The sequence below is a fragment of the Pezoporus wallicus genome, unplaced genomic scaffold (assembly GCF_028554395.1).
Source record: "Pezoporus wallicus isolate ANWC-B61680 ecotype Strahan unplaced genomic scaffold, APGP_CSIRO_Pwel_v1 contig_3486, whole genome shotgun sequence".
Classification (NCBI taxonomy): domain Eukaryota; kingdom Metazoa; phylum Chordata; class Aves; order Psittaciformes; family Psittacidae; genus Pezoporus; species Pezoporus wallicus.
This window is the reverse complement of record NW_026642292.1, coordinates 6008998-6034369: the sequence shown is the minus strand read 5'-3', so window position 1 is coordinate 6034369 and position 25372 is coordinate 6008998. Positions and strand designations below refer to the sequence as shown.

Below are 25372 nucleotides of genomic sequence, written 5' to 3'. Positions count from 1 at the left end.
ATCACTCAGCAGGACAGAAGCAAATTTACATGCTATGCTCTGGAAGGCAATATAAGCTTCATTTGGAATTAAAAGACTTACCTGGCACAGAAGGAAGCAAGGAAGATCTAAGCAGCAGCAGCTTATACTGGTAAAAGATCATGGATTTCTTTTTTTGAAAAGTATTTGTATAATCTAAGCAATAAGAGTAAGGATCTGCACACTTTGAGTAATTTCCATGCAAATTTCCTCTTTTCCTCTGCTGAAAACTAAATATTATTGATTACATAAACCCAAAAGAACACATTTCAGGTTTTAGACTACTTTATGTTGTAACCTTACACATTTACTTGTGGATTTTTTTTTATTCATCTTTTCCTGTCTTTGTGTCATCTTTTGGTATGGAACTCTCCTTCTCTTTTTGCTTCTCTAACTACCACAGTTCCCCAGAACCCTTCTATGTGAAATACCTGTTAATAATGCATTTACTATATGAGGTTTTTCAGCATTATCTCACCAAACCGTACAAATTTCAATGTGTTTCTTCTATTTCTTCTGACTGAGCCTTCTCTTCTTTTAACATGTATACGCATTTTCCTTTTTATATCTGGTTTAGGTCATCTCACTGGTAACACAAAGGAGAGCACTAACATTTAAAAAAGCAGTAGGAAGGCTAAATCTTTATATAATATTACCACTAGCTTGAGTATGAAAATGAGGGTTGTATAGCAATGACAGTTTGAACTCGAGGGGATTAAGTATCACTTAAAAATAAGCATATACATATAAGCAGCATATATTACAAAATATGTTACAGTATGATGATAGTCTATCATCTCCCAGAAGCAGGATATCTATTATGTCATTTGAAACTGGAGTTGCTATAGCTAGTAGCTAAACCCAGTAGCTAGGTAATTAAACAGTTTTACAGAATTTTTATAAATGTGGCTAGAATTAACATTTTAGTAGCCCCTACTTGGCTTTAAACTGTTGTGCACACAAGGCTAGTGTCAAACAAAGCTAACACTTGTATGGCTTATAACTTAAAACAGTGTCTGATTTTCATATGTACTAGGTTTACTTATATCCTGGAATATAAAAAGGACATTAATTGTCTTTATGTCACCAGAAATGATTTTAATGAATTATAAATTCTTTGGACACTATCTGAACTTCCAAAAAAAATTGCAAACAGCATGAAACAGAATTCAGGCTTTGGCTATGGACAGAGTCTTATGTCCTCTATAATTTTTCAATTCTATCTTCATTCCAGAGTAACTTTCAGAATAATACCAACAAGTAAATAAAGCATAAAATCAGAGCACAGACTTCAAAATCTGGTATACAAATTACTGGGATCATGGAGAAAAAACCCACGAGCTATCAGAAATACTATATGAATGTTTGTACAATCCAATCACATTTCTGATTATTTCATCAGTAACCTATCAGGTTCTGTGGTTAACTCTCTGTATGCCTCCATCTTTAATCAAAACATTTGCACAGAACATAAACATTAAGACATAAAGTAAAAGTTATGCTAAAATTGCTATCTAGGTGTAAAATTCTACATAGTGAGAAATGAGGAATTGCATTTTAATGAAAGCCCTGGGTTCTGCTCCTTAAAAGAGAAAGAAAATTAAAGGCCTGAGAAAAAGGCTACTTTCAATTGACTTCAGAAGGATGTGAATCAGGTCCTTAAAGTAGCAATTCACTTAGTACTGACTGCTAAATTTATAGCACTTCTTTATTTTCTAAGCATAACAGCATCCATTCATCACACTGCAGTAACAAAGCTGTAACTTGATATATGACAAATATTACAAGCTTAATGGCTGATGTCCATTACTGACGGGACCTGCTTACCATTTAGAAAAGATTGGCACTGAAGGATTACTGAGCAAACACAGCACCTGAAAAAACTTGCATGCCGGAGTCTGTCATCAGGTGTGTGATCGAGGGCATTATCCGAGAACGCTAGCTCTTATCTTCAGTTGGAAACTGCTGCAATTGCCAACAATTCTCAACAAAGAGCTTCCGTCATGGAAGGCTGATACAACGAGCCAGTCTGGTGCTGGTTTACCTTCCCAAGGCTTCATTCCTTTTTATGGATCACCTGAGACCAAGCAGCACACCAGTCTTTAATAGCTTAAATAGCAGGACAACCTAGCAAACTGATGACAATCAAGGGAAAACCAAACCTTTTTGGTAGAAAGACAAAATTCCAAGCATTCCCTCATGGTAACTTAGAAAGACCTACTTCTAAAACCGCATTGTCCCAAACAGGATGCTGAGGGAAACTTTCTTGCCACTGATGCCTAGCATTTTGCAATGACAGATAATTCTCCCTATAATAAACTGCTCACTAGTTAATTTTTCACGTTTTACACCTCTATAATTCTTCTCAAGAACGCATCAAATTGCCCTTTCCCCCCCTTTTTTAATGTAATACTGGATAAAATTACTATTATAGAATGAAATTACAGTATGAAAACATACTGTTATTTTTCTTGTAATATTACACCTTTGATAACCTGTTAATTATTTGCAAATAGTAATATGAGCTATTGAAATACTGATGGACACATTTTATTTTTCTCAAAATTGTGGCATTTTCTTTGCACAGGATTTTTTAAAATGTAGCTGAAAGTTTTATTTTCACATACAGAAATCAGGTTTTCCTACAGAAAAAACCTAAATTAGTTTTGGTATTTTAATTAAATTACCCATTTATTACAAAGATATGAAAAAAATGAGATGAAATACTTTAATATGTTGTAACCCAATAGACATAAGAAAATCTGAATATTATGCAAGTATACTATTTTGTGTTACTAAAAGTAGAGGCTCATTATGTGAGAATGTATCTTAAAAAGAAAGGCTGAAATGATAATTAGTTAGAACTTTACTTTTATCCACAAAATGTATTTTTCTAAATCACAGTGGTAATAAAAATAATAAATATTACATATATACTAATTTGTAATTCATACCAGAGATAATATTTTCAAATAAAAGTGGTGTAAAAAAGTGATCTCTTAAAATATTTACGACATTTTTTGATATTATAAAGGATTTCATAAAGAAAACTATTTGAATTTACATTTTAACTTTAAGACATAAGTGGAATATTTAGTTTGTTGTAAAATAGGGATTTGCAAATAAAAGAATGTACATTGACCACGTCTTTTGTTAAATTAGGATATAAATTATTTTATGTTGGATTTAAATAATGAAAAGAAAAAAGAGTTTTATTAAGAAATGTTGCAACAGTGAGTAATCTGAGCCTCTGACCAGATTAGGAGGCATCAGGAGTGTTGAGGTATTTGTCCCTGCCATAGAATTCAGCTCCTACAAAGAAGAGCAAATAGATGCATTGGGTTTGATTACCAAATTCCTATGATGCAGAGGTGTTTACGTATTACGTAAAATTCCATTTATCAGATTAAAATAAATCCTAAAAAATCATTCTATACTTGAGATACCCAGTTCCTGATAGCTACAAAGCAGCGTATATGCAAGTTCAGGCAACACCAAAATATGCAAAAATACACAAACATTGAAGGCAAGCTGCAAAAAAAGCATGGGAATTGATCTTGCATTTATATCTGGGGCCAGTGCTTCAGCTAGAGTTACTGCCCTGTATGTTACACAAAAGCTTCAGAAATTTACTACGAATTACCTATTGGCTTACTGTGAAAGAAGCTTTCTACACTGGACAGACAATGCAACGGTACAGTTTATCTGTGCTTATGTGCATGCATTCCTGTAAGGAGATGCAGCGTGTCATGCACACACTACATGATGTAGACATTTTTCTAATTAAATAAAATGATTATTATTGCATTAAAGTTAGTATTGTTATTGATAGGGTAAAGAAGCAGAGCAGGCTGTAAGTAAAGTTGCATAAGCAAAGAACGTGAAAACTAAAAATCAACCTCATATGTATACAGAATTATATTTTCTCTGAAGAGGTAGATAGCATAACAGGTAAAATAAACTACTTATTATTCACAGTTTGATTCATGTAGAATGCAATGCGCCCTGAAACATGAGTTAGCATTATACAGAAATATACTCTCAAAACATTGCCATGCTTGATGCTAATTCCTCATTTTATCTTGTTTTATTTAAGATGCGTTCCACATAAAATCTATGTAACTGTTTAATGCTCATAGCTATTTACGTTGCTTTTATGTTTCAAGGTGTTGCAGTGCTTTAGAGGAATAGTTTCTTCTCCATGGTCAAGCACAGATATTCTCAACATCTAGCTTACTAAATTTCTTTCGGAATGTGAAGCATGAGGTACAGGAAGACTTCAACTAGGGTAAATAATATTTCAAAGAGAAGAGGATTTGGTAATGGTGTTAGAGATGAATGATCAGCATAACTAGCTGTTACTGCTGCAGTGCAGCTCCACCACTCAACAAAAAGAAGGCTGTCGGGGATTGTCTTTCTAACAAAGGTGTAATTTAGAAGTTTCTAACATAATGCTGTTCCTCTTCCAACATTAAAAAAAGCCAAACCCTAAAACAAACACAAAACAACAAAAAAAGTAATTTATTAAAAAAAAAGTTGAGGATACATGTATTTTCAGAGTATGGCATAATACAAAGTTGTTAGCAAATATATTATAAATAGCATACAATTAACCTACCCTGAAAACAAGCAAATGACAAGTATTGAAAAAATTATACCTATTCTAGAAGGTTGACGTAGTCTTACTACATCTTCATAATTTACAGTTAAAATAATGAGCAAATGTATGTAATGTAAAGCTCAGTTATTTCTGAAGTGAAAATGTTTTATCACTAAAATGCAATACTTTATTTTGCACCTGCATTTTTTAGAGATTTAAAAATTTTAGAGCTATTTAAAAATAGAGCAGAAATATGTAACTAAACAACTGAGGACAATAGTAGTTAAAAGAAACAAAGCTGTGTTTTCAGATGTAACCAGTGAAGAAAACGAAATTAGATGAGGTAAGGATATGCAGATTAGAAAGGCATAATAGTGTTATTATAAATAAGTATGAAATATGGTCTAAGAATATGCTAAATGTATGCTGTCTGATTAGTTAGGACAAGACATGAAAAAAAAAATGAAGATTTTTTTCTCTTGAATGCATCAAACTACAACATATAAACTTTTACTTTAAAAAGAAAGCTTTTGATCTAAACCACTGTTGCTCATTTTCACATGCATGCTTCCTTCAACTTAAATAAAAACACTTTACTTTGCATTTTACGCTGTCTGCCAGGTATTTCCTGTGAACATCCATCTAAAATCTCTTGGTTCTAGTAACTAATGTCTATAAAGAAAAATCTGGCAAAACTGTAGTTCTAAGCTTCACGAGCAGCCATTTTAAACAGAAAGCTGGTTTCGTTGTGTTGACAATCACATTTTAAACTGATTCCTTCCAGATGAAAAGATGCTTTTTCAAACAATGTAATAAAAGTGTCAAGTCAGCTGTTCTAAGGACATAAAAGTGATTTATCTGTTCTCTGGTCACTGTTTTTTCCCTTGATATGGTGGAATTTTTCTTTTAAAGAATAGTTTAACAATTAGTGGCTACTAGAAGAAGTAGTTATGGAGGAGCAAATAACATTTTGTCTTTTAAAGAAACACAACGCATAATTGCAATTAATTTTGCATCTCATGATGCATACGCTATTGTGTTTATAAAATGTTAACAGCAAAATCTACATAACAGATAAACAGTTAATTCTGGCAGCTCTCTATTGACAATGTCATCATCAGATTTCAGAACTACTTCTTCCGTAAGAAAGAGGTTTCAGATAGATTTCAGATCCTTTTATCTGCTTGCAGCTGGGCATGACAGCCTTGCACCAGCTTGGATTTGAGACATCCCCCACCCCTTCATCAGGGCTAGAACCAGTTTCTCACCTTTTAAATTCAGTTCCAGAGACTCTAATGTTATTATATACACACCATTTCAGAACATGCAAGTTGCGTAGGGACAGATCCGCCAAAAGCGTCATGATCCAAAAGTATGATTTAAGATTAATTTAGGCACTTAGCCTTAATGGTAATTCATGAAATCCTTGCTCAGAGGATATGTAGCCCTGGTTGTGACTAATCTCAGAGGGGTCTTGGTTCCTGACCTGAAAGCTTCTCACTAGCTGAAAATTTTCATACAGCCCTGGGTGAGCCAAGGAAGCCCTGGAGAAGGGCAACATGTACAGCACACCGTGTGTGAGCTGTTTCCAGCCTTCTAACTCTAGATGGCTTTCAGCTCAGCAGCTTGGATGCCTGCTTGCTTTGCACAGCAGCGACTACACCTAAAGGCGTAGGAGGTTTTGGAGCTCAAATGCAGCACCGCACTGCTGTCTAAAGCAGGGCGAATGGTGCCAGGCAGAAATGCCTCCATCAGGGCCCCAGGTGCAAACCTCTGTATGGAGCATTGATGAATGTCACTGTCACTGCTCTAAAATACTGCAGTACCAATGATGAACCAATTACTAAAGCGGGAGAAATTGATGGCCATTTTCCTGGCCTAACAAATTCAGCAGATATGCTCTTCACATTCATAGACCATAAACACATTCAGAGAAGCCAATGATGCAGCATAGTATGATACTTTCCATACACTAGACTAAAAGGAAGTGTTTGAGAAGCATGATTATTACATTGATTTAAACAAGATGTTTGAACCCAACAGGAACCTAATGTGATAAAATGATAAATATTCTTGAATGCTAAAATCATAAGGACTAAAAATTTAAGTTCTGCTTGTCTTTCCCTAGCAAAGGTAGATACATAAAAATGGATTGTAAACAATACTTCTAGGTATCTTTTTATTACTGTAAGTATAAGCATCTTATAATGCAATCATACGATTCCAAACTGAGGCCTATAGGAGCTATTGCTATGAATGCTAATACTATAATGAGTTCTATTTACATTATATTAATAGAAAATACAGACAGTAAAGAAATCATAACTTTAAGATTAAAACAATCTGATTATGAAAATATTTGAAATTTAAAAAAATATAACTTGGACCTTATAAAAATACAGAAGACTTACCCAATGTAAATGGGTGCGCCTTCAGTGGCCTTAGCAAACAATGATGACTAACAGCAGCTAAGATCTGGCCTGTTTACTTCTAAGGTGCTTATAAGATTTATGTTAGTTCCTATAGGAAATAAATAAGCGAGTGTATCATCTTTAAAACATGATTCTCAAAAGTGATTCTCTATGAGTGTTCTTGTTTACTGTGTTGCCATATGTACTAGATCAAATTTTGCAAGTAAAATGTGTGTCCATTACTAATAAAAACGTGGTTAGCTAAACACTACCCTTGGTTACACCAGTACAACCTCATTGTAATTCAGAGCTGTGCACATAAAACTGGAAATAGAAGTTTTTAACATTCCAGAGCCATTTCTTATGTTTTCAAGTGTTAACATATGAAGTGGGGGTAGGGAACCTCCAGTCAGAAACAGAGAATTCCTGCCTGAAAGGGATGATGAAAACCTCATGACGGTAACATCATTGTAAATACTCCTATCTGGAGTCAGCACAGCGCACTGAACAGGGAGCTTTAGGCTTAAAAATACTGCTACCTCCATGCATTCTCCCAGACACGCTCCTTCACAATTAGGAGCCTGTATCAAAGAATGCAATTCTATGTACACGTTTCTCAGAGCTTTGATGTTAACATGGGGCAAACAAATGACATGGTATCAGGCTGCTCTGTGAGAACCACCTATGTGCATGCTCCAGTGCAGATCTACTTGTCTTCCTGGCACTTTGCCCCTCAGTATCCCCATCTGTACCAATGTACAATATAACTCAACATACCACTGAGATAATGGTGCTTCCTTCTTTTGTGAAGTGTTTTGAGATCCATAGGTTAAAACAACCAGTATCATCTTTGTTTCATGACTGACTAGTGCTGCAAAAGCATCCAATCATTTGGGATTGTTGGCAAAACACCGCATTATGAACTGGTTACTTTTTATCTACTTAGAGACTAATCTACTTAGAGACTAAGAGAATGCATGAACATTTTATAAATAGGCATGCATACGCATATGTACATGCATTTTGAAATGTAATGAGGCATCAGAATTTCCTGAGTTTTTTGTCAACTTTATTGGGAAATGAGACAAAATTGAACCATCAAATTTGCATGTTTATTTTAAAAAGGAAGCAGAACTCTCATCAACTTCATACAGATACATGAAAGACGTCTCTTTTGTGGCTGTATTTTATCTAAACCCTTGCGAGCATAATATAAATCACAACTTATTATCAGGCAAATATTGTCAGTCAAATTTTCTGTCTTCCTCTTCTCTAATATTGAAAGCAAGTCTTAACAATGATTTTACTCAAGACTGTACCATCATTTAAATTCTATGGCTCAGCACCCATTCAGAGTAAGATAAAAATGATGGTTTTAAGACACAGGTTCAAACAAACTATAGACAACAAAACTGAACTAAAATCAGTAAGATCAGATATTATATGTAGGACTATGCAGAGTAAGATATGGGGTAAAGTGCTAGTAGGTGCCACAAGAACAGTTACAGGGAAAGCATATCTATTACTTTGCATAGATTATGAATCATAAAATCATAGAATGCTTAGGGTTGGAAAGGCCCTTAAGATCATCTAGTTCCAACCCTCTCATCTAGTTCCATCCCTATGAAGATGGAGCACTTGCTAATTACCCAGAGGAAATTCTGAAATTCTTTTATTGTGGGGCACCTGACGTCTATGCTAAGGCATCTTTTCTCTATTTACTGAAGATCTGGTTCTGGGCCCCTCAGTTCAAGAAGGACAGGGACCTAGTGGAGAGAGTCCAGCGCAGGGCAACGAAGATGATTAAGGGAGTGGAGCATCTCCCTTATGAGGAAAGACTGAGGGAGCTGGGTCTCTATAGTTTGGAGAAGAGGAGACTGAGGGGTGACCTTATTAGTGTATATAAATATATAAAGGGGGAGTGTCACGAAGATGGAGCCAGGCTCTACTCAGTGGCAAACAATGATAGGACAAGGGGTAATGGGTACAAACTGGAACACAAGAGGTTCCACTTAAACTTGAGAAGAAACTTCTTCTCAGTGAGGGTGACGGAACACTGGAACAGGCTGCCCAGGGAGGTTGTGGAGTCTCCTTCCCTGGAGACATTCAAAACCCGCCTGGACACATTCCTGTGTAACATTATCTAGGTGTTCCTGCTCCGGCAGGGGGATTGGACAAGATGGTCTTTTGAGGTCCCTTCCAATCTCTAACATACTGTGATACTGTGATCTATAAGTGCAGGTTGATCTCTACTAAGAAACAAGATTCTCGAAGGTAGCAAGTGAGCATGGATCCAAGTTCACTTCTGCTCCTCCTGGTATGAAGTGCTAAATAACAAATCAAAAAGTGGGGCAGATAGCTGTGGGGGGAAATAAAATCTTAATCTACTACTTCTGCTTGTTCAGAGCACTTAAAGCAGAGCCCAAAGTCTGGTCTTTTGATACCACAGGAATTTATGCCTCCAGAAAATGGAAATGGATCGCTGCTTCATAACTGCTCACAGGGAAAAGGGATTTTTGGCATGACTGACCATGTCACACTTCCCTGGTCGGCAATTTCATTGACAGATTCAGGCGCAAGGTAGCCAAGTATTTCTATCTTGTATAACACTTACTTGGCAGCCTTTTGACAGGTCTCCTCAGCCCAGCTGGAAGAGCATACATTCAGCTGGGCCCCTGGAACAGGCAGTGATGGTTACTGGTGAGTGTGAGAGGTCGGTGCTTCCCTGCAGGGCTGGCAATCCTGTAAGTCTCCTTCCCTGACCTGTTGGCAACTAGAAGCAGCAGTGTATCACCTACAGCAAGGCCTCAAGAGCACTGCTGTAGTCTCTCAAGAACTTGTTACCACAACAAAGAGTTGATGGATGTAGGCAGGACAAAGAAGAGTGCTAGCAAATTCCTTAATTGATGAACATTGATCTCACGTAAACCAGGAATGCTCCAGCTTCTGCATGTTTGCTGACAACTCTGTGCTCATCCAGCTCCTGCTTAGTCTTGGCTGTTCTCCCACCTACTCCACCCATAGCTGACAAATTTTGTGTAGCTTTATAATCTAATCCCTCTAATGTATGAGTCAGGGCACTGCTTATTAAAAAAAAAAGGTGTGTGGTCATACAGAGAATTATAGATACAAGAGAGTGGTAAGGTGGTGCTGAGAACAAGACAGGAATAATTATTAAGCTACAGTGCTGTGTAAACACAGAGGTAATTGCTCCTTCACAAACCAAGTTCAACATAGTCAAATAACTCAGTAGAAGTAACGAAGTCTCAAGTGATCAATGACAACTGTGTTTTGCACTTTTCCAGGACCATCTAGTTCTAAGGAAGGCTAACAGCACTTTAAACTGTAACTTATTCAAGGGCTGAGTTACAAAGCTGGAAACCAGGATATTACTGCCCTTTCTGTTTCAGGCAAGTTAACTAATGAACAGAGAAAGTAACAGGTTTCTTAAGTGAGTGTGTACCAAAAAAAGCCAACTGTAACCCAGAACATTTACTGTTAAAATTATGACCCCATGAAAATCCCAGTTTATAAGAACAAAGTTGTTTATAGACTCGAAATAACAGCATCCATCACTTTAATGCTGTAACTCCAAATTAAGACAGTGCAGATGGGCATAATTTTCCATTCTTAATATGAGACACAACACCATGTGTCCTTAATATAAATGCAACATATACATTCAGCTAGACGGTTTGTTTATTCTTACATTTCATATTCAAACCTAAGTCATTATCAGAGAAAAAGTGAGCGAATACAAATGCAGTTAAGATGATGATGATACAAAAATCAGTCATTTAACATAACCTAACTTCTTATTTTTAGGATCTAAAAAGAATGAAAAGTTTTCTCTATTAATGGTTTCAGTTAATCCTGTATCCAAACATTTTCCCCAGTAAACATCAGATTATTTTTATGTTGGCTATAAAGCTGTCGCTCCTCAATAAACAGATATGCTCCTGGTGGGTTCACCTCTGTTGTCAAAGATCTGTCAGTTCATGCATCATCTCATAAATGAAACCAGAGAACCTCTGATGCATGGCTCCTAGCAAATCCAGCTGAGCAGAGCTTGCTCACCACTGAAAGATTCACACTGATGCAGCCCCTGTGCAATTGGCAGCAACTGGATGCTCCCAACACAAGTTCACAAAAGCCTTCAAGTTGATACTCCTGCCTCGCTTTAACAGAAAGCTCTGTGACCTTTAATGCTCTGCTCAACTGAACCTTCCTTTAGTGAGTCTCAATTAAATTTTATGTTTTGTGGCTCCCATTTTCTTGTAAGACAAGAAAAGAGTTCAAGGAATGGATCTTTCTTTGAAGAATTTAATTCCCTGTGGAGAAAGTTTATTTCCATCTGAGGAGCCACTCAAAGTTTGGGGGAAGGGTGCTTTTTTTTTTTCCCCGTGTTTTTTTTTTTTTGGTAGTTTTTTTTCTTTTTTTTTTTGGTTAAGAAATTTCTAATGAATTTTTTAAAAATTTGTAAAGATAAAGGAGTCTTCAGATTCCTTGAAAAGGACAGTGTTCTGATAGTGGTTACAGTGGAAACATTTCCTCTGTCCATTTTATTATAATGAACAGAAAATCAGAGGGACGTTAAAGAAATCCTGGCCATTTTTTGTGATGAGGAAGCTTTCCATGAAGTCATCTGATTGCTACTGTTACACTGTCATAATGTAAAACTGGTTAATTTTCAGTAGAAAGCATTGCAGCAAATGGAATGTTTACATACGTATTTATAAAGATAAGTCCTTCCCAGGCTGATTCTGCATACTTAACCTCAACATAACAAGGTCAAAAAGTTAAGGCATTAGGAAGTGTCTTGTCTGAGCTGGGCTCTGACATTTTAGCTCACCATAGTTGCTGCTATTGAAAATGCAAGTACAAATGAGCATAAGCACTATTCCCAAACATAAACATTTTCAGGAGCAGACCATCAGTAACATTTCTTTTCCCACTGTGTTCCTTTATTTAGTTTCTTTTGTAGTCAACATAACATAAAATCACATATGAAAGTAAGGAATTCTGAGTGCTAGAGAGAGGTGCTGAGAGTCTTTTATAGTCAGTGTATACCGAATTAGATCAGTCTAATTCAGTCTGAAAATGCCACACACTAATGGGGCTATTTTGTATTGCCAACATGAAATAAATATGGGGCATGAATGAATTTCTTACTTTTCTCCCAGATTTATACATCTGAATCTGAACACCTCATAAATTGTTGTTTCCTTGTTATCTAAATGTGAAGCCCTTTCTTTGTGCTCTCTTCTGCATATTTTTGTGGTCACTCAAGGATGGGGTTATCAGGATTCAAGGTTTCCATTAACTAAAAACTTAACAGTCATCTCTCTCACTGCCCTCACAAGTGTCATAATCACCATGCTTCAGAAACCAGACAACTGGTGCAGATGGGAATGCAAGACTCATGGAGTCAAAGAGGTTTTTCAGGATTAGGTATTTTATTTTTTTAATTTTTAAATGAAATTTAAGATTATACTGTATCTGAGATTCTTTGTCTCGTTTCTCCCTAGTGCTTACCACTGATGACTGTTTAAAGGTGACCATCTGCCTCTGTTTAACTTCCTGGGGAAAACTAAGTATTCATAGAATTTGCTTTTTGTTTAGTTCAAACTCTGTTTGCTACAGGCAAGTAAAACTCTGTATTAGCTCTAGCCTGAAAGAAATTTAGTTTAACCCACTGCTAAATTATGACTTAAATCTATAATAATTTCATGCAATCATATTTTCTGGTTTACAGAGTCATGCCTTGATATAAATATATAAAAAAAAATCATGTTTATACCAGTGAGCTTGGATAAGATACATGGCATTTTCATGCTCACTGACATAAATATTGAAACTAATTCTGTATTTAAAAATAAATTGCCATGATTGTAAATGTTGATACTTTCCTTCTGTAAAAATACAGTTTTCTTTTGAAAAGCAATGAAAATTGACATATACTCAGCTTTGAAAACACCAGAAGCTACTTCAGCATTTCAAACCACCCAGTTCTATATCTACATACTTATGCAGAGTAGCTTAGCTAAACTCACTGCATGAAACAAAATAGATCTAGTTCTTAATTTTTACCACTTGTCTAACCTCCATTTTTTCGGTACAGCTTGTGGACACAAGAAGTCTGTGCCTCACTGCACCTATGCTGCCTCCAAACATGGTATCTATGCAATTATATATAAGAACAGTTTCATTTTGATGAATATATAGATAAAAAATGGGTTGCTAATATATTTACAAAGTCCTCGTGGAAAGCCTGCCAGCTGCTCAAAACTGAGATCTACTAATTAGAGTTACGTTGATTAAAGCCTAGCTCCCAAAGAGCTCCTGTGGATAACAGGCTTAACTTTAAGTATATGATCAGTCCCATTACATTCAATGGCTTTAACTGGACTGACTGGTCATAAAATTAAGCATGCATTTAAATGCCTTTGTGGATCAGAACCTAAGTCTCTTACAGGAGCTCAGGCTTAGAATAGTGGTACCTTCTGAAGCCAGTATGATTCAGGTGACTGAAGACCATAAATCCTTTCCCATATTCTCTCAAACTGAAAAGCTGTGGAATTCATTACAGCTTGGAAACCAGTACTTCACTGAACTGGTAATAGCTCAGGCTAAGCCAGTTCAGAAAACCAGGACAAGATACAAAAGCCTAGATACTGCACTACACTGACACAGCCATCCGGCTGCCAGAACTGAAGCAGTGTTTGCTCCAGCTCTATAGAGCTGTGCCTCCTGCTTTTTAAATGTATCCTAATAGTAAAATTTGGTATTGTGAGTATAAGTAATGCTAAGACTTTTCAAATTGTGCTCATTATGTAAGACAACATGTTTGCCAAATTCTGGCAATTGCAAAAATGGGGTGGAAAATAAAGAGGATCTAATGTCTGGAAAACGGGTGATTAAAAAAGGTAACATAAAATTGACAATTTTAAAACCATATACTCTTACCCTTCTCGTTGGAAAATAGTCCTAAAACAGTCCCCCAGGCTCCTGTAACCGGTTGGATCAGTTTTCCCTCTTTGAATTTGGAACCTAAAAAAAATACAATTTGCATCACAGCATGAGAAGTCAGTGATTTTAAGTCACTTTTAACTTTCCAATTATTATATAAAAGGAATTTTAAAGGGTTTGTTTTTACATATCTGATTCATTATTATATACTGTTCCTGATATACTTATTAACACTGTTTTCATAAAGCTGCTAAACTATGGAAAAAAGAGCTTTGGTAGTAACTTTTTTTTTTGTAGTTTATGGAACTCACAGTATAGCTATCACCTTTGACATTTACACCTCTTTCTAGTTGTTTGAAAAATAAGCTGTTAACCCTGTGCCTGATCCAAAGCCCATTGAAACTAATAGGAGCCTTTGAGTCAAACCCTGTTTTTGAAAATCTGAAATGGATACTATAGTGTGTTTCACTATGAAATGAATCCACTGTGCAGTTTATTTTTTTTTAATATCTGACACAATTACAATAAAAATCAGCCAGAGACATGACCAGAAATTAAAGCACCATTCATTTTTCATAATTTAATAATAAGATGAACGATACAAGCAAGCAATGAGTTATTTTAATTAAAATGTTGTTTTCTCTATTCACATTTTGACAACAATAAATGTTTCAACAGGAAGCTTGTGGCCTTGAAAGGAAAATCAAAATTATGATTTAAGACTGTAAATATCTTATTATTTATGATTTATGGATAGCAACAGTAGTTTAACAGACTACATTTATTTTATTAGGTATTTCAGTTAGATTACCCTATTTCTTGCAGTTTCAAAATTGCTGCCAACACATGAAACTAAATAGTATGGAGAAATTTTGAATACGTTTTAGCAATAAAACTTCTTCTTGAACTAATTGCTATATAGCACTTAAAAAGAGAAGAAGAATATCAATGTTAGCAATTCCAGTCTACAATAGCCCAGTATCAGGCAATCACTAAGTTGGCCTTATCACCAAGTACAATACTAATTCTGCAAAACACAGTGTTCAACAGTTTCAAGGAATAACTGTCATTATAGCCGAGTATGTCAGATATCACAGATATATTGCTGTTCTGAGAAACATCTATTAGTACTTATTCTAATCATGATACTAAGTCTTATTAATATGTAATAAATTAAGGTATTTTTAACTCGATGTTAAACAGCAATGTTCTCTTCTCAACAGAATTCAGGAAGGTCAAATCAAGGTTTGTACTGTGACAAAAGGCATTCATTGTTTTGAACAATTGTTTTGAGTAATTCCTAAGCAGGGTTCTGTGCTAACCCATACATTTTACTCGCTTTGAGAAAAAAACTTCCAGTGATGTAATACAATTCTTCGGGCAATTATGAAGGCAAGCCCACACCATTTTTGAAAACAGTTAGAAGGAAACACTGAGCCTCTCCATAGTCCTAATAAAAGTAGTTCAGGCACATCTGGGATCGCTATCTGGGGTAACCTCTTTTATTAGCACAAGAACTTGCTGCCAAGTTGGCAGAGAGAAGAATGCGGCTCAATAGGCTTACACTCAAATAAGAGCTGATGCATAACATTTTGTCTGAAAAGAACCCTTGGGAAGGCTAATAGTTGAAAAACTTGCCCCAGTGCCATCACATAAAATCCAACAGCAATATCAGCTACAGAAGCTTTTAGATTGTGGCAATCAAGCAACCAAAATTATAACAGAAAGTAGATTCTGTGTACATTTTAATATATTTAAGACTTGATTATTTATACGTCTCAGTTCCAAACCCAAAATGTCTTTCTTTTGCTTAAACAAGTGCTGGAAACAGTCACCAGTAAATAACTTCTTCCAAGTATTTAAAAAAATAAAGCTTTCTTAACCCAAAATTCCAACCCCCAGTTTCAAGATTTGGCCCACTTGTAAACTCAGACTAAAGCACCACTATTTCTAAAACATCCTCTGAATGATGCACCTTCCCTCTCTTTCACCCTGCAAATTCTCAAGCATGTCCTACTAGCATGTGTATAAGGTTCCCCACTAAGTTGTGCTTGCAGAACTGTTTGTAGAACTGGGACTTTAATCTCAGAATCACTGTGGATGTCAACAACATGGTGAACACACTTATACAGTTTTGTTTTACAGTTAACATGGTGTTGACTTTTCAATGAAATGTGTATGATTTAATAAAAATGTATCTTTGATAGCAATAGCAAAAATCATAGCAGAAGAAATGCAGTATGAATTTATGTGTATCAGATGAAGGATAACTTCTTGCTAAAGAAGTTAAATCAAAGAAGTTTTACATTCATTTCAGTTTTTTGTTTTAGTAGATAAGACCTTAGTATTAAATGAGTCCATTTGTAACACTGGATCACACAAATAACATATTCCTTCCTTTAGGGTTTTTGGATCCATTCCTTCCCTAGTAAATCTTTTTTATAGCTTTAACAGCAATCCTAAAATACATACCAATTATGTGTTTCAACCTAGATCTGCGAATTGGGTTCTTTGATTCAGAATTGCTTGCCTCAATAAAATCATGTGCAACTTTTTAATGAACTAGCTAATTGATCACCAGCACTTGTTATAACAAGCTCAGAGAAGAGCTGAAAAAATATTTATTTGTTTTTCTGGAGGCAGCAGCAACCTGTATTAGTAATCTTAATAATACAGAAGAGTGAAAGCATTCACTCCAAAAACAACCTGGCCTGTTTTTAATGATTGTTTAGAGGAATGAACACAACTGGGGGATACATAATGGCTTTTTCTGCCTCAAATCTGTTCCATTCTAAAAGCATTATAAAATCACTGAATTTCATGCATTTTTGAAAGCTGGATGCCTGCTTTGTATGTTATTAGCTTTCTTAGAACAAAAAAGATTAATTCTCCTAAAAGTAAAATTGAAGCATTAACTTCTGATCTACTTCACTATTTTGAAGTCTGCATGAAGAATGTGCAGGTAATGTTCAGAAACACTCTGAACAGACATATGGGTAGAGAGGCCTTTCCAGGACTGGATGAATGACCTGCTATTCACTACTAGCATATAACAGGTGCCAGAAAGTCACTGACAGAAGACACTCCAACATGTTATGTGTTTACCAAGAGGTTTATCACTCTAAAATTATCACCAGGCTAACTTTCCTCCTCTCTCGTTTTCCTGCTTTTTGGCTTTCTGGCAAAAATGTTGTGGTACTGAGCACTGTCTCCCTGGGAATGCTCACAGAGCTGTTCACTTAGGCCCCCAGGTTACCCCTTCCTACTTAGTACTACCCCAGCACCTACTGCCTGCCCTCTCAGTTCTTCCTCACCATCCCCAGCTCCATCTCCCATGCCTTTGAGGACCTCACAGTCTCCCTTTCTGGCTCATAGCAGCAGCCCACAGGGCTTGGTCTTTGATGCCACCTTTGACTGAACAGTACCTTTGCAGTACTGATGCTGTTTAAGAAGAGAACATCAGTGTCCTCCCCAGAAGACACATGGCTGGAATCCCAAAAAGTGGAAATCATGGAAGCAATTTGAGGTTTTGGGGTCTGTCCAAAAGTCAGTATCTTCATTGAAAACCCTGCATGATCTAAACCCAGGAAAATATTTTAACTTATCCACACCAATCAGCACTACAAGTACTACTTGTGAAATAAATAAACCTAAATTATTCTTATTTTGATGGCATGAGAGAGCGCATTTTTGGTTTTGGTTGTAACAGTCCTTGATCAATAACTTTCAATGGGCTCTGCCTGTCATCCTGCAATACAGATGACATCCAACAATATTGAAGATGCTTGAGTCCTCTCATCAGTTCTCCAAACCACTTACCATTTAAGAAGAGATACATCATATTGTGAAGCAATGACTCTACATAAGCATATGTATCTGTTTCCAATGCCTAACTTCAGAGTTCTTATTGGTTTTGTAATAGCCAGTACTTTATTCAGAGTTTTACAAAGTCCTCAGTCCACAAGATGCTTTCCTTCCAATTCCTTCCTATTGCAAGAGTCCTCTAAGTAGTCTTTTCTAATACAATCAATATCTACAGGAGAACAAGCACATGCATGTGCTTTCTGGGGGAAAAATACCAAATTCTCTCTCCCTCTATCAGTTGCTACATTTTTTGCTCATGCTTGCTGAACATTTCATCAAAGTTGTCCTGTGGATGTCTGCCACTACAGCATTCAGGTATGTAGTGTTTAAAATCGGTTCACCACAACGAACCTAGCAATCCTCCCCCTTGTATTTACTGATGTGGACAGAAGAAAGATTTCCAGCACATGCTGAAATTGTTTTAGTAATCTTAAAATCTAAAATGAAGAAACCAGTATTTTCATTTGTAGATTCAAGTAGATAGTGAGCCGTTAAATATCCAGCTATGTAGGACAACCGCAATGTGATGTGGTGCAGGCTAGGCTCACAAATTCTGGCCACTGGGTTTGCAAAGACTATATACCCTCATGAGCAAATTCCAGAATTTCTTGCTGCTTTTATCAGCGCTGCTGACTAGTTCCTCAACCACAAAGTTCAGAGGGAAAGAAAAACACTGACTCAGAGAACCAGGCTTTATACCATGTTGCAGTGCTTGCCAACGAGTGGCAATCTTAGCTGTATTTTCCTTTTCTTCATGTTCTACTACGATTTTATCATATGTTCTACTTTGAATAAAGCTCCTAATATTTCCCTCCATGACTGGGACTTCTGTAATACCAAAGTAAATAATCTCAGGTACTGAGTTTTGTAGATGCTATAAGGAAGAGAGTTATGTGGTATAACTATAAAATAAATTATCTGTGCAGTGTTAATTTTAAAACAGCTTTTATATATATGTACAGGCTTTGGAAAACTGAAACTAACATTTATAGCCTTTTTTACACTTTCACTAATTCCCATGATTCCAGACACTCCTAGCTGTAGATACAGCATAGGTCGATAAAAAAGGTATAGTCTGAAACTTTATATAAATACACATAATATAACAATTCACATACTTATAATAAAAATTATAATTTATAAAGTTTTGGATTTGCTGACTCAAACATTTATGCAGGTGTTACTACTATCCACTGATATTTAGATTCCACGCAAAACTTTTCAGAGCAAAGAGGACCTTGAAAATGTAATTTATTTCACTTGTATTTTCACTTTTTGCTTAAGTTCTTTGAGTTGCTTATGTTACTTAACAGGGTAATAACTTAATTGAGAGTATAATTCTGTTACTTATTTTAACAGTAAATCGTATGAACTGTTGATGAACTGAATATTAGATTTCAAACCAAAAAACTAAATTATTTTAAGCCAAAGACATAAATTTTGATAGTGCAGGGATCATATTTTAAGTGCTATAGTATTGCTATGATGGTTATTTAACTGCAAAAACCACATAAGAATACAATAAAGTAGAACATAAGGAACAGGCAAAAGAACAGAACTTTTCCCAAACATTCTCCATAGTAGACATAAATTTGTCTCCATCTAATCACAGAATCTTTTATATAGTTCCTATTTACTTCACAATTAATAAACCAGAATCATGGGTAGAGAAGTATTACTAAAAATTCTTCCAAAATTCATCTACATGAATTCCACTTTGTTGGAATTAGTGATTCTTGTTAGTTTATTTATTTGTTCCCCCTAGTTTTGGAGGAACATGTTTTTTGAAGAAGAAAGAAAGGGATAGTAATAATGGAAATAATTGTAAAGATGAAACCTCAAAATTATCTGCAGAGATGTCTTTTATGCAAGTTTGAACATCAGCTACCAGGTAAGACGTTCAAATAAAAATTACCAAACACAAACTGATGAATTCGCACGTTCGCTGAAGTATTTATAAAATACTGCAAATCGTAAGCTTGTCCATTCCACATCTGACCCTCTGAATCCTGATCTGTTCTGTCCCCTCCCTAACTGAGTGGTTATCCAGGAATTTGTAGCTTGCCTCTGACAAACAAAAAAAAAAAAAAAAAAGAAAAATCTCAAAAACTGACTTGATATCTAAGTGGGGCAAAAGGAGGAAACATTAACACTGCACGAGAAAGAATTAAACACCTACATCTGGGTAAGGAGTACATTCATAGTAAAGTTAGAGGTATATCAACAACAGATTTAGCAATCTAAAACTGCAGAATTTAGAGGGAAGAGATTGGTTATTCTGATTAAAATTTGAATCCAATAAGATCATCATCATTTGCCACATCCTTTTAGGTTAGCTAAAAGCAATTTATCTAAAGCCTCATAAAACAATTGATCTAAACTCTTAAAGCCTTGATGATGATAACTTCCCATGCATGGCTTATGCTGAGTTTAGGATTTTTTGACAATACTTACCCTAAATGAGCTGCATCATTGAATAGAGATACAGTAAAGTCCTAAACATGACAATGTGGCTTAGGTGTTTCACTGGTACTCTTGGTCAATTCTCTGAATGTGAGTTTTATTCTTAGACCAGACAAACGTGCACTAATCACAAAAAGAACTTCACCTTCCCTGTACTTCCTATTCCTTTTATAGATTACTTTCCTCTATATGTTACTTTTATATTTGAGCTAAACAGCACATCATTTCATCAAAAAATATCAGTGGCAAAAAGAAAGCAGTACTTTATATTCCAAGAGTGTAATGATGTGGTTCAGAAATGAAAAGTGCATTTTCTCAAGTAATAATGAAGATCTACTTTTTTCTCCTGCATAATTTTTCCCACTATATGAATGGAACAAACATAGAGCAGCTATAATGTCAGAAAGAAATTTTCCTTTACACATAGTTTTAGAAGACAATATTCAGCAAAAATAAACTAGACCAGCAGCAGGTCAAATTAACCCATGCAGCTTTCATGCACATCTACTCTGGCAATTTGGCTAATGAATAACAAAAATAACTAGTCAATAGCAGTTACATACAAAAAATTTAATGCCTTCCTGTGAAAGAAATAAACAGAAACTAAGTTAAAACCATAAATATTTTTAATAATCTAATTCCACCAATGTGTGTGTGTGTGTGGAGGGGGCGCACAAAACAACAACAAAAAAATTAGTGAAAATGACCATTTTTTCATTCCACACTAAAAACCATTCAGAAAAACATCTTTATGATGTTGTGCAAGTTCTCTTTTATCCCAAGGATGAAAATACTGAGAACATGTTCATAGCAAGGTGAAGATACAGAATGAGGTTCTGAGCTGGTGTCCTCCCTACCTATTGCACAGGCAAGTGTTCCGATCTTCAATCCCCAGCCTTCAAGTCCTGTTAATGCTCTTGTGTTTCTGGGTCCCAGATGTAACTGGCAGCCGTGGGCTTCTATGAGCTCCTTGCAAATACCAGCCTTCCCTCTCAGTTATGGACCTGTAGGCACTGCACATTATTATAATTATCTAGAATTTAGTTTATAATTTTATAATTATCTAGAATAGAGATTATTTTAATGTCATTCCGTCTACAAGTCTTGCCAGAGCAGGAACATCTCTGCTGCCCTCTCTGCTGGTATCGTGGATACAATTCTGTCCTTGAAACTTTTCTTTTGTTGACTGGATGTAAATTTTGAGCACAAGATCACAGCAATGATCATAAAAGGACATCTGTATTTGATAATCACACAATATTTTGTGTGAAAGATCATGCAATATATGCGATGTCATCTTAACAATCTTACGAAGGTAAGATATATTGGGAATTACTGACTGTAAAAGTAATAGGTAGATTTAAACTGTTTTTATTTTGTCTACAGCTTGTTGTGTAAAAAGCTTAGTTATGTTGGTGAAGGAATCAGCAGAAACCAGTAATGGTAAAACCAACATTTTGTTTTTTACAGGCACAGTTTATTTCTGAAACCTCTTGCAATTTCTATTTTCTGAGTAAAAACAATCCTCCAAAATCTATGGATTTTTTTGCCCCTTATGTAAACAGGACAAATCATTGAAAATGGCACCATAAGGAATAATTTTGTATTGTCACAGATCATGGAGTTATTTTTATGATTTTAAATATGGGTAGTCACTCGTGGTTTAATACATCAACAGAAGAAGTCTGGTTTTCATTAGTTTTGGATAAAATCCTGTATGTTTTCCTTCAAAACAGCTTATAGAGAAACAACAGACAAAGTGATGAGGAATATAAACTAATGACTAGCAGAGATTTCACAAGAAATCAGATATTGGATTATATTATATGATGGCCCCAGTATCCGGTCTTGATTCAGGGAAAAATGAGAATGTGGTTTGGCGGGTTTCAGCGTGTAACATGTGCCTGCTAAAAACCGTCCAGCTCCTTATCTCAGTTTAACTTCTATTACAAAAATGTATATCCTTTCATGACCTATCTCTTCTGGATTAGATGGACCTTTAGCCTAACACTGTAGAGCCATTCTTGTGCCTTGTGACCTTACTATAATCTATGAATCCAGTACTGAGTCTCTGCAAATTAGAGCCTTTGAAAAATTTAAATGTAAGTATGAAAATTTCACCTATAAGTTAAATGATAGCAGATTAGAGGAATAATTTTGTTGCCTTTAAAAAGTAAGGGTATTCTCCATTACTTCAAAAAGATGCAAAGGCAAAACTCAATGCAGCTTTGTAAAATAAAACATGTATCTGATAAGCCACAGGAAGGTTTAAAATGAGTAATTATTACTGGACATTACTGCAATCGTTGCTCTAAAACTCTTCCAGTTTGGGAAAATGTAATTAAGCTCTATAACCCACAGGAGAAGTGACACTTTTTTCTTCAACAATTCCTACAGAAAGCGCCAAGTACTTCTACATAGTTTTCTCAACAAAGCTTTGATTTCAGTGTCCCCTGTGGTAATCACACAGCACTTTTCAGTGAAAAGAGAAGGCAGGAAAATCATTGCGGCTTTCTGGCAAGAAGATTTTGGGGGAGGAATTTTTGGAAGGTTTTTCAATGCTTTTCAGTATTCATTAGCATTCTAAGTTCTTTGATGAGATCAATCCCATCATAGCTTAGTGTATTCTGATTTTTTTTTTTTTATTAAAATGATTTAGCACCAAAAATTTGCAAAGCACAACAAAATATACATTACACATGCTCCCTATGGTCAAAGTAGGAAAGATAACCAAAAATATCTTTTCTCCCAAAGGAAAGAAATGGTCAAATACAGAAATACAAATTAATTTTTAGTGGAAAATAGCCAAAATCAAATTGTGAGTTGCTGAAAGAAGTGTTAGTTTTGAGTGTTCACCCAACCTCCTATGCTTGTGCTGGAAAAGACTTAAAAGGGAAACAATTTCATTAACATATTGTGGCTGAGATTTTTAAAATACTGGAAGGGATACAAACAGTCTTACCCAACTGAAAAGTACAACTAAATACCCTCCATTTGAAAACCTTAACTCACTTGCCCTTTCTTATTAATAGACAAGCCTTGTAAATGACTAATAGCTAATATACATCATATGGACATTACCTGTTACGCATACGCTGTTTCCATGAAAAAAATGACTTTTTCCTATAAAATTGTATGGCTAAATCACAGAAAATGTACACCCTCAAAGCAGTGTTACCTTTTGAAACGAAACTAGTAAAATAAGGAAATTCTGAGTTGAAGACTGAAACTCAACTCTTACACCCACCCACTTGTGCCCCAGTATTACCAGATTATATGGAATTCATTATCAGCCAGTGCAGAGTGACCTCAGCAGTTCTTAACATACAGTAGGGCATAAAAAGGCAAGCTAAGGATGAAATTTCCTTGGAAGTGCTATGACTTTCTCTGCTCTGGCGACTTAAAGTAAAACTAGTAAAATACTGGAAAAAACTTGCTTTCTTTAACAGAATTTACCTGAAATAGTGTACTTTCCTCTGTAAAAAGCAAATAAAAAATGTAATACCGTAACTTTAAGGAAAATCTGTTGTGTGTTGAAAGGGTAGCTTGCCAGTGTCTTTCAAAGTCCACAGATACATAACCACACCTCCAGTAGGTTTTTGTGTAACATTAGAATTTATCCTAGGAAGTTAAGAGAAAACTCTGAGACCTGGGAGTATACCCTATTAATTCACCATATGAAGATAGTACGCAAATAAAGAAGATGAATTTTGCAAATTCAATGTAGTGCAAAAATAGATGCTATTTTGAGACTTCAGTAGATTTATTATTTTTCTAATGACTCTCAAACCATTAATAATTGACAAAAAAACCCCCTGACTATCGCTAAACAAAACTCAGAAGAATCTAGAAACCAGGCTGTAGGCTGTGGTTAGAAGACTTATTTTTAGTATCCAAAACTGTGAATCACAGTTGCTACAAAGCTGTCAGAGCACTACTTCCTTCGCAGAACTAAGACACACCCAATGAGATTATTTTTCTTATTTGTAAATACATTTTGAAAACTTCCAAAGTTCAAGTGTGGCCCAGCTTTAAACACCAGAAAATAAGACTTAATGTTGTAATGGGAACAATAACAGGCTCTTGACAACAGCCATGCAAGGCTGCACCTTTATATCACAACACACTCTCTCAGCTGAAAAAACTCAGTAGTTACCAAGGATAGTGTGGAAAAAAGAGTGCTGTTATTTTAGGAAAGACAGTTGCCTGAAAACTGGCATAAAGTGTTGAAAATTAAAAAGGAAGGTTTCTTTTTTCCCCCAAACTCAACCTAACTGCTCCATAAAGTAATGCACAAATCATTCATTATAATGAGTCATAACAATGATTTGTGATCTTCCAAGTTTTCATTTTATGCCCCTCTGTTTTTCCTTAAAGACAGGAGGATAGACAAAGACTGGAAACTTTGGGTCATATGGATCACGGCACCACTGCTATGTCTGGAATTTTCTTATAAATATCCTATTGCTCTGAGGTTCATAGGCCTGACTGAAACAGCAGGGACGATCTCATTTGTACTTTTATAGTTGTAGAGGGATTTGCAAGAGTTAACGCAATTTTCCATAATATTTCTTACCGACTTCAGGAATAAAGGGAGAGTTCCCTTTTTAATCAGTATCTGAAACATTGCTGAGTCTAAAGAAAAACAGGACTTCTTCCAGATTTAACAAGACTTTTCCAAGTGCTGATAATTTTAAAGGTACAAAGGAAGGCAAATTTTGAAAGAGGATTTCAGCAAAGCATTTGTGGGTAGCAGGCAGTGCAGTAGTCTGGAGGATATACTTAGCAAATTTCTCTGCTTGTGTGCAGCCTTGTGCCTTTCAAAGATTGTTTTTCCAAAAAGAAATGGTAAATGATTTCTTTTGATGTAATGAAAACCTTCAAATCAAGTAAGCATCTTCAGGTTCTGTTATGGTGATGTTTATCTCAGAAAACAAACCGTTTCACTAACTACCAGTTGAAAGGCAGAGAAACTCCTTTCATTTTGTACAGTCACAGAAGTCTTTTAAAGGCATTTTGTTCACATTCTTTGCCAGGCAGGCAGGCA

The 25372-nt window shown here is 35.6% G+C and overlaps 1 protein-coding gene across 2 annotated transcripts in view; it reads right to left on the bottom strand.

Moving 5' to 3' along the window:
* Positions 1-25372, bottom strand: part of SLC25A21 (solute carrier family 25 member 21) — a 257409-nt gene that overhangs the window by 52051 nt on the left and 179986 nt on the right. Inside the window, exon 3 of one of the 2 annotated variants that reach the window (XM_057428568.1) lies at positions 13996-14079. In XM_057428568.1, the coding sequence (XP_057284551.1) occupies positions 13996-14079 (84 nt within the window). Of the gene's footprint in view, positions 1-13995; positions 14080-25372 lie in introns of those variants that run through there. The other variant, XM_057428569.1, reaches the window with a different exon arrangement.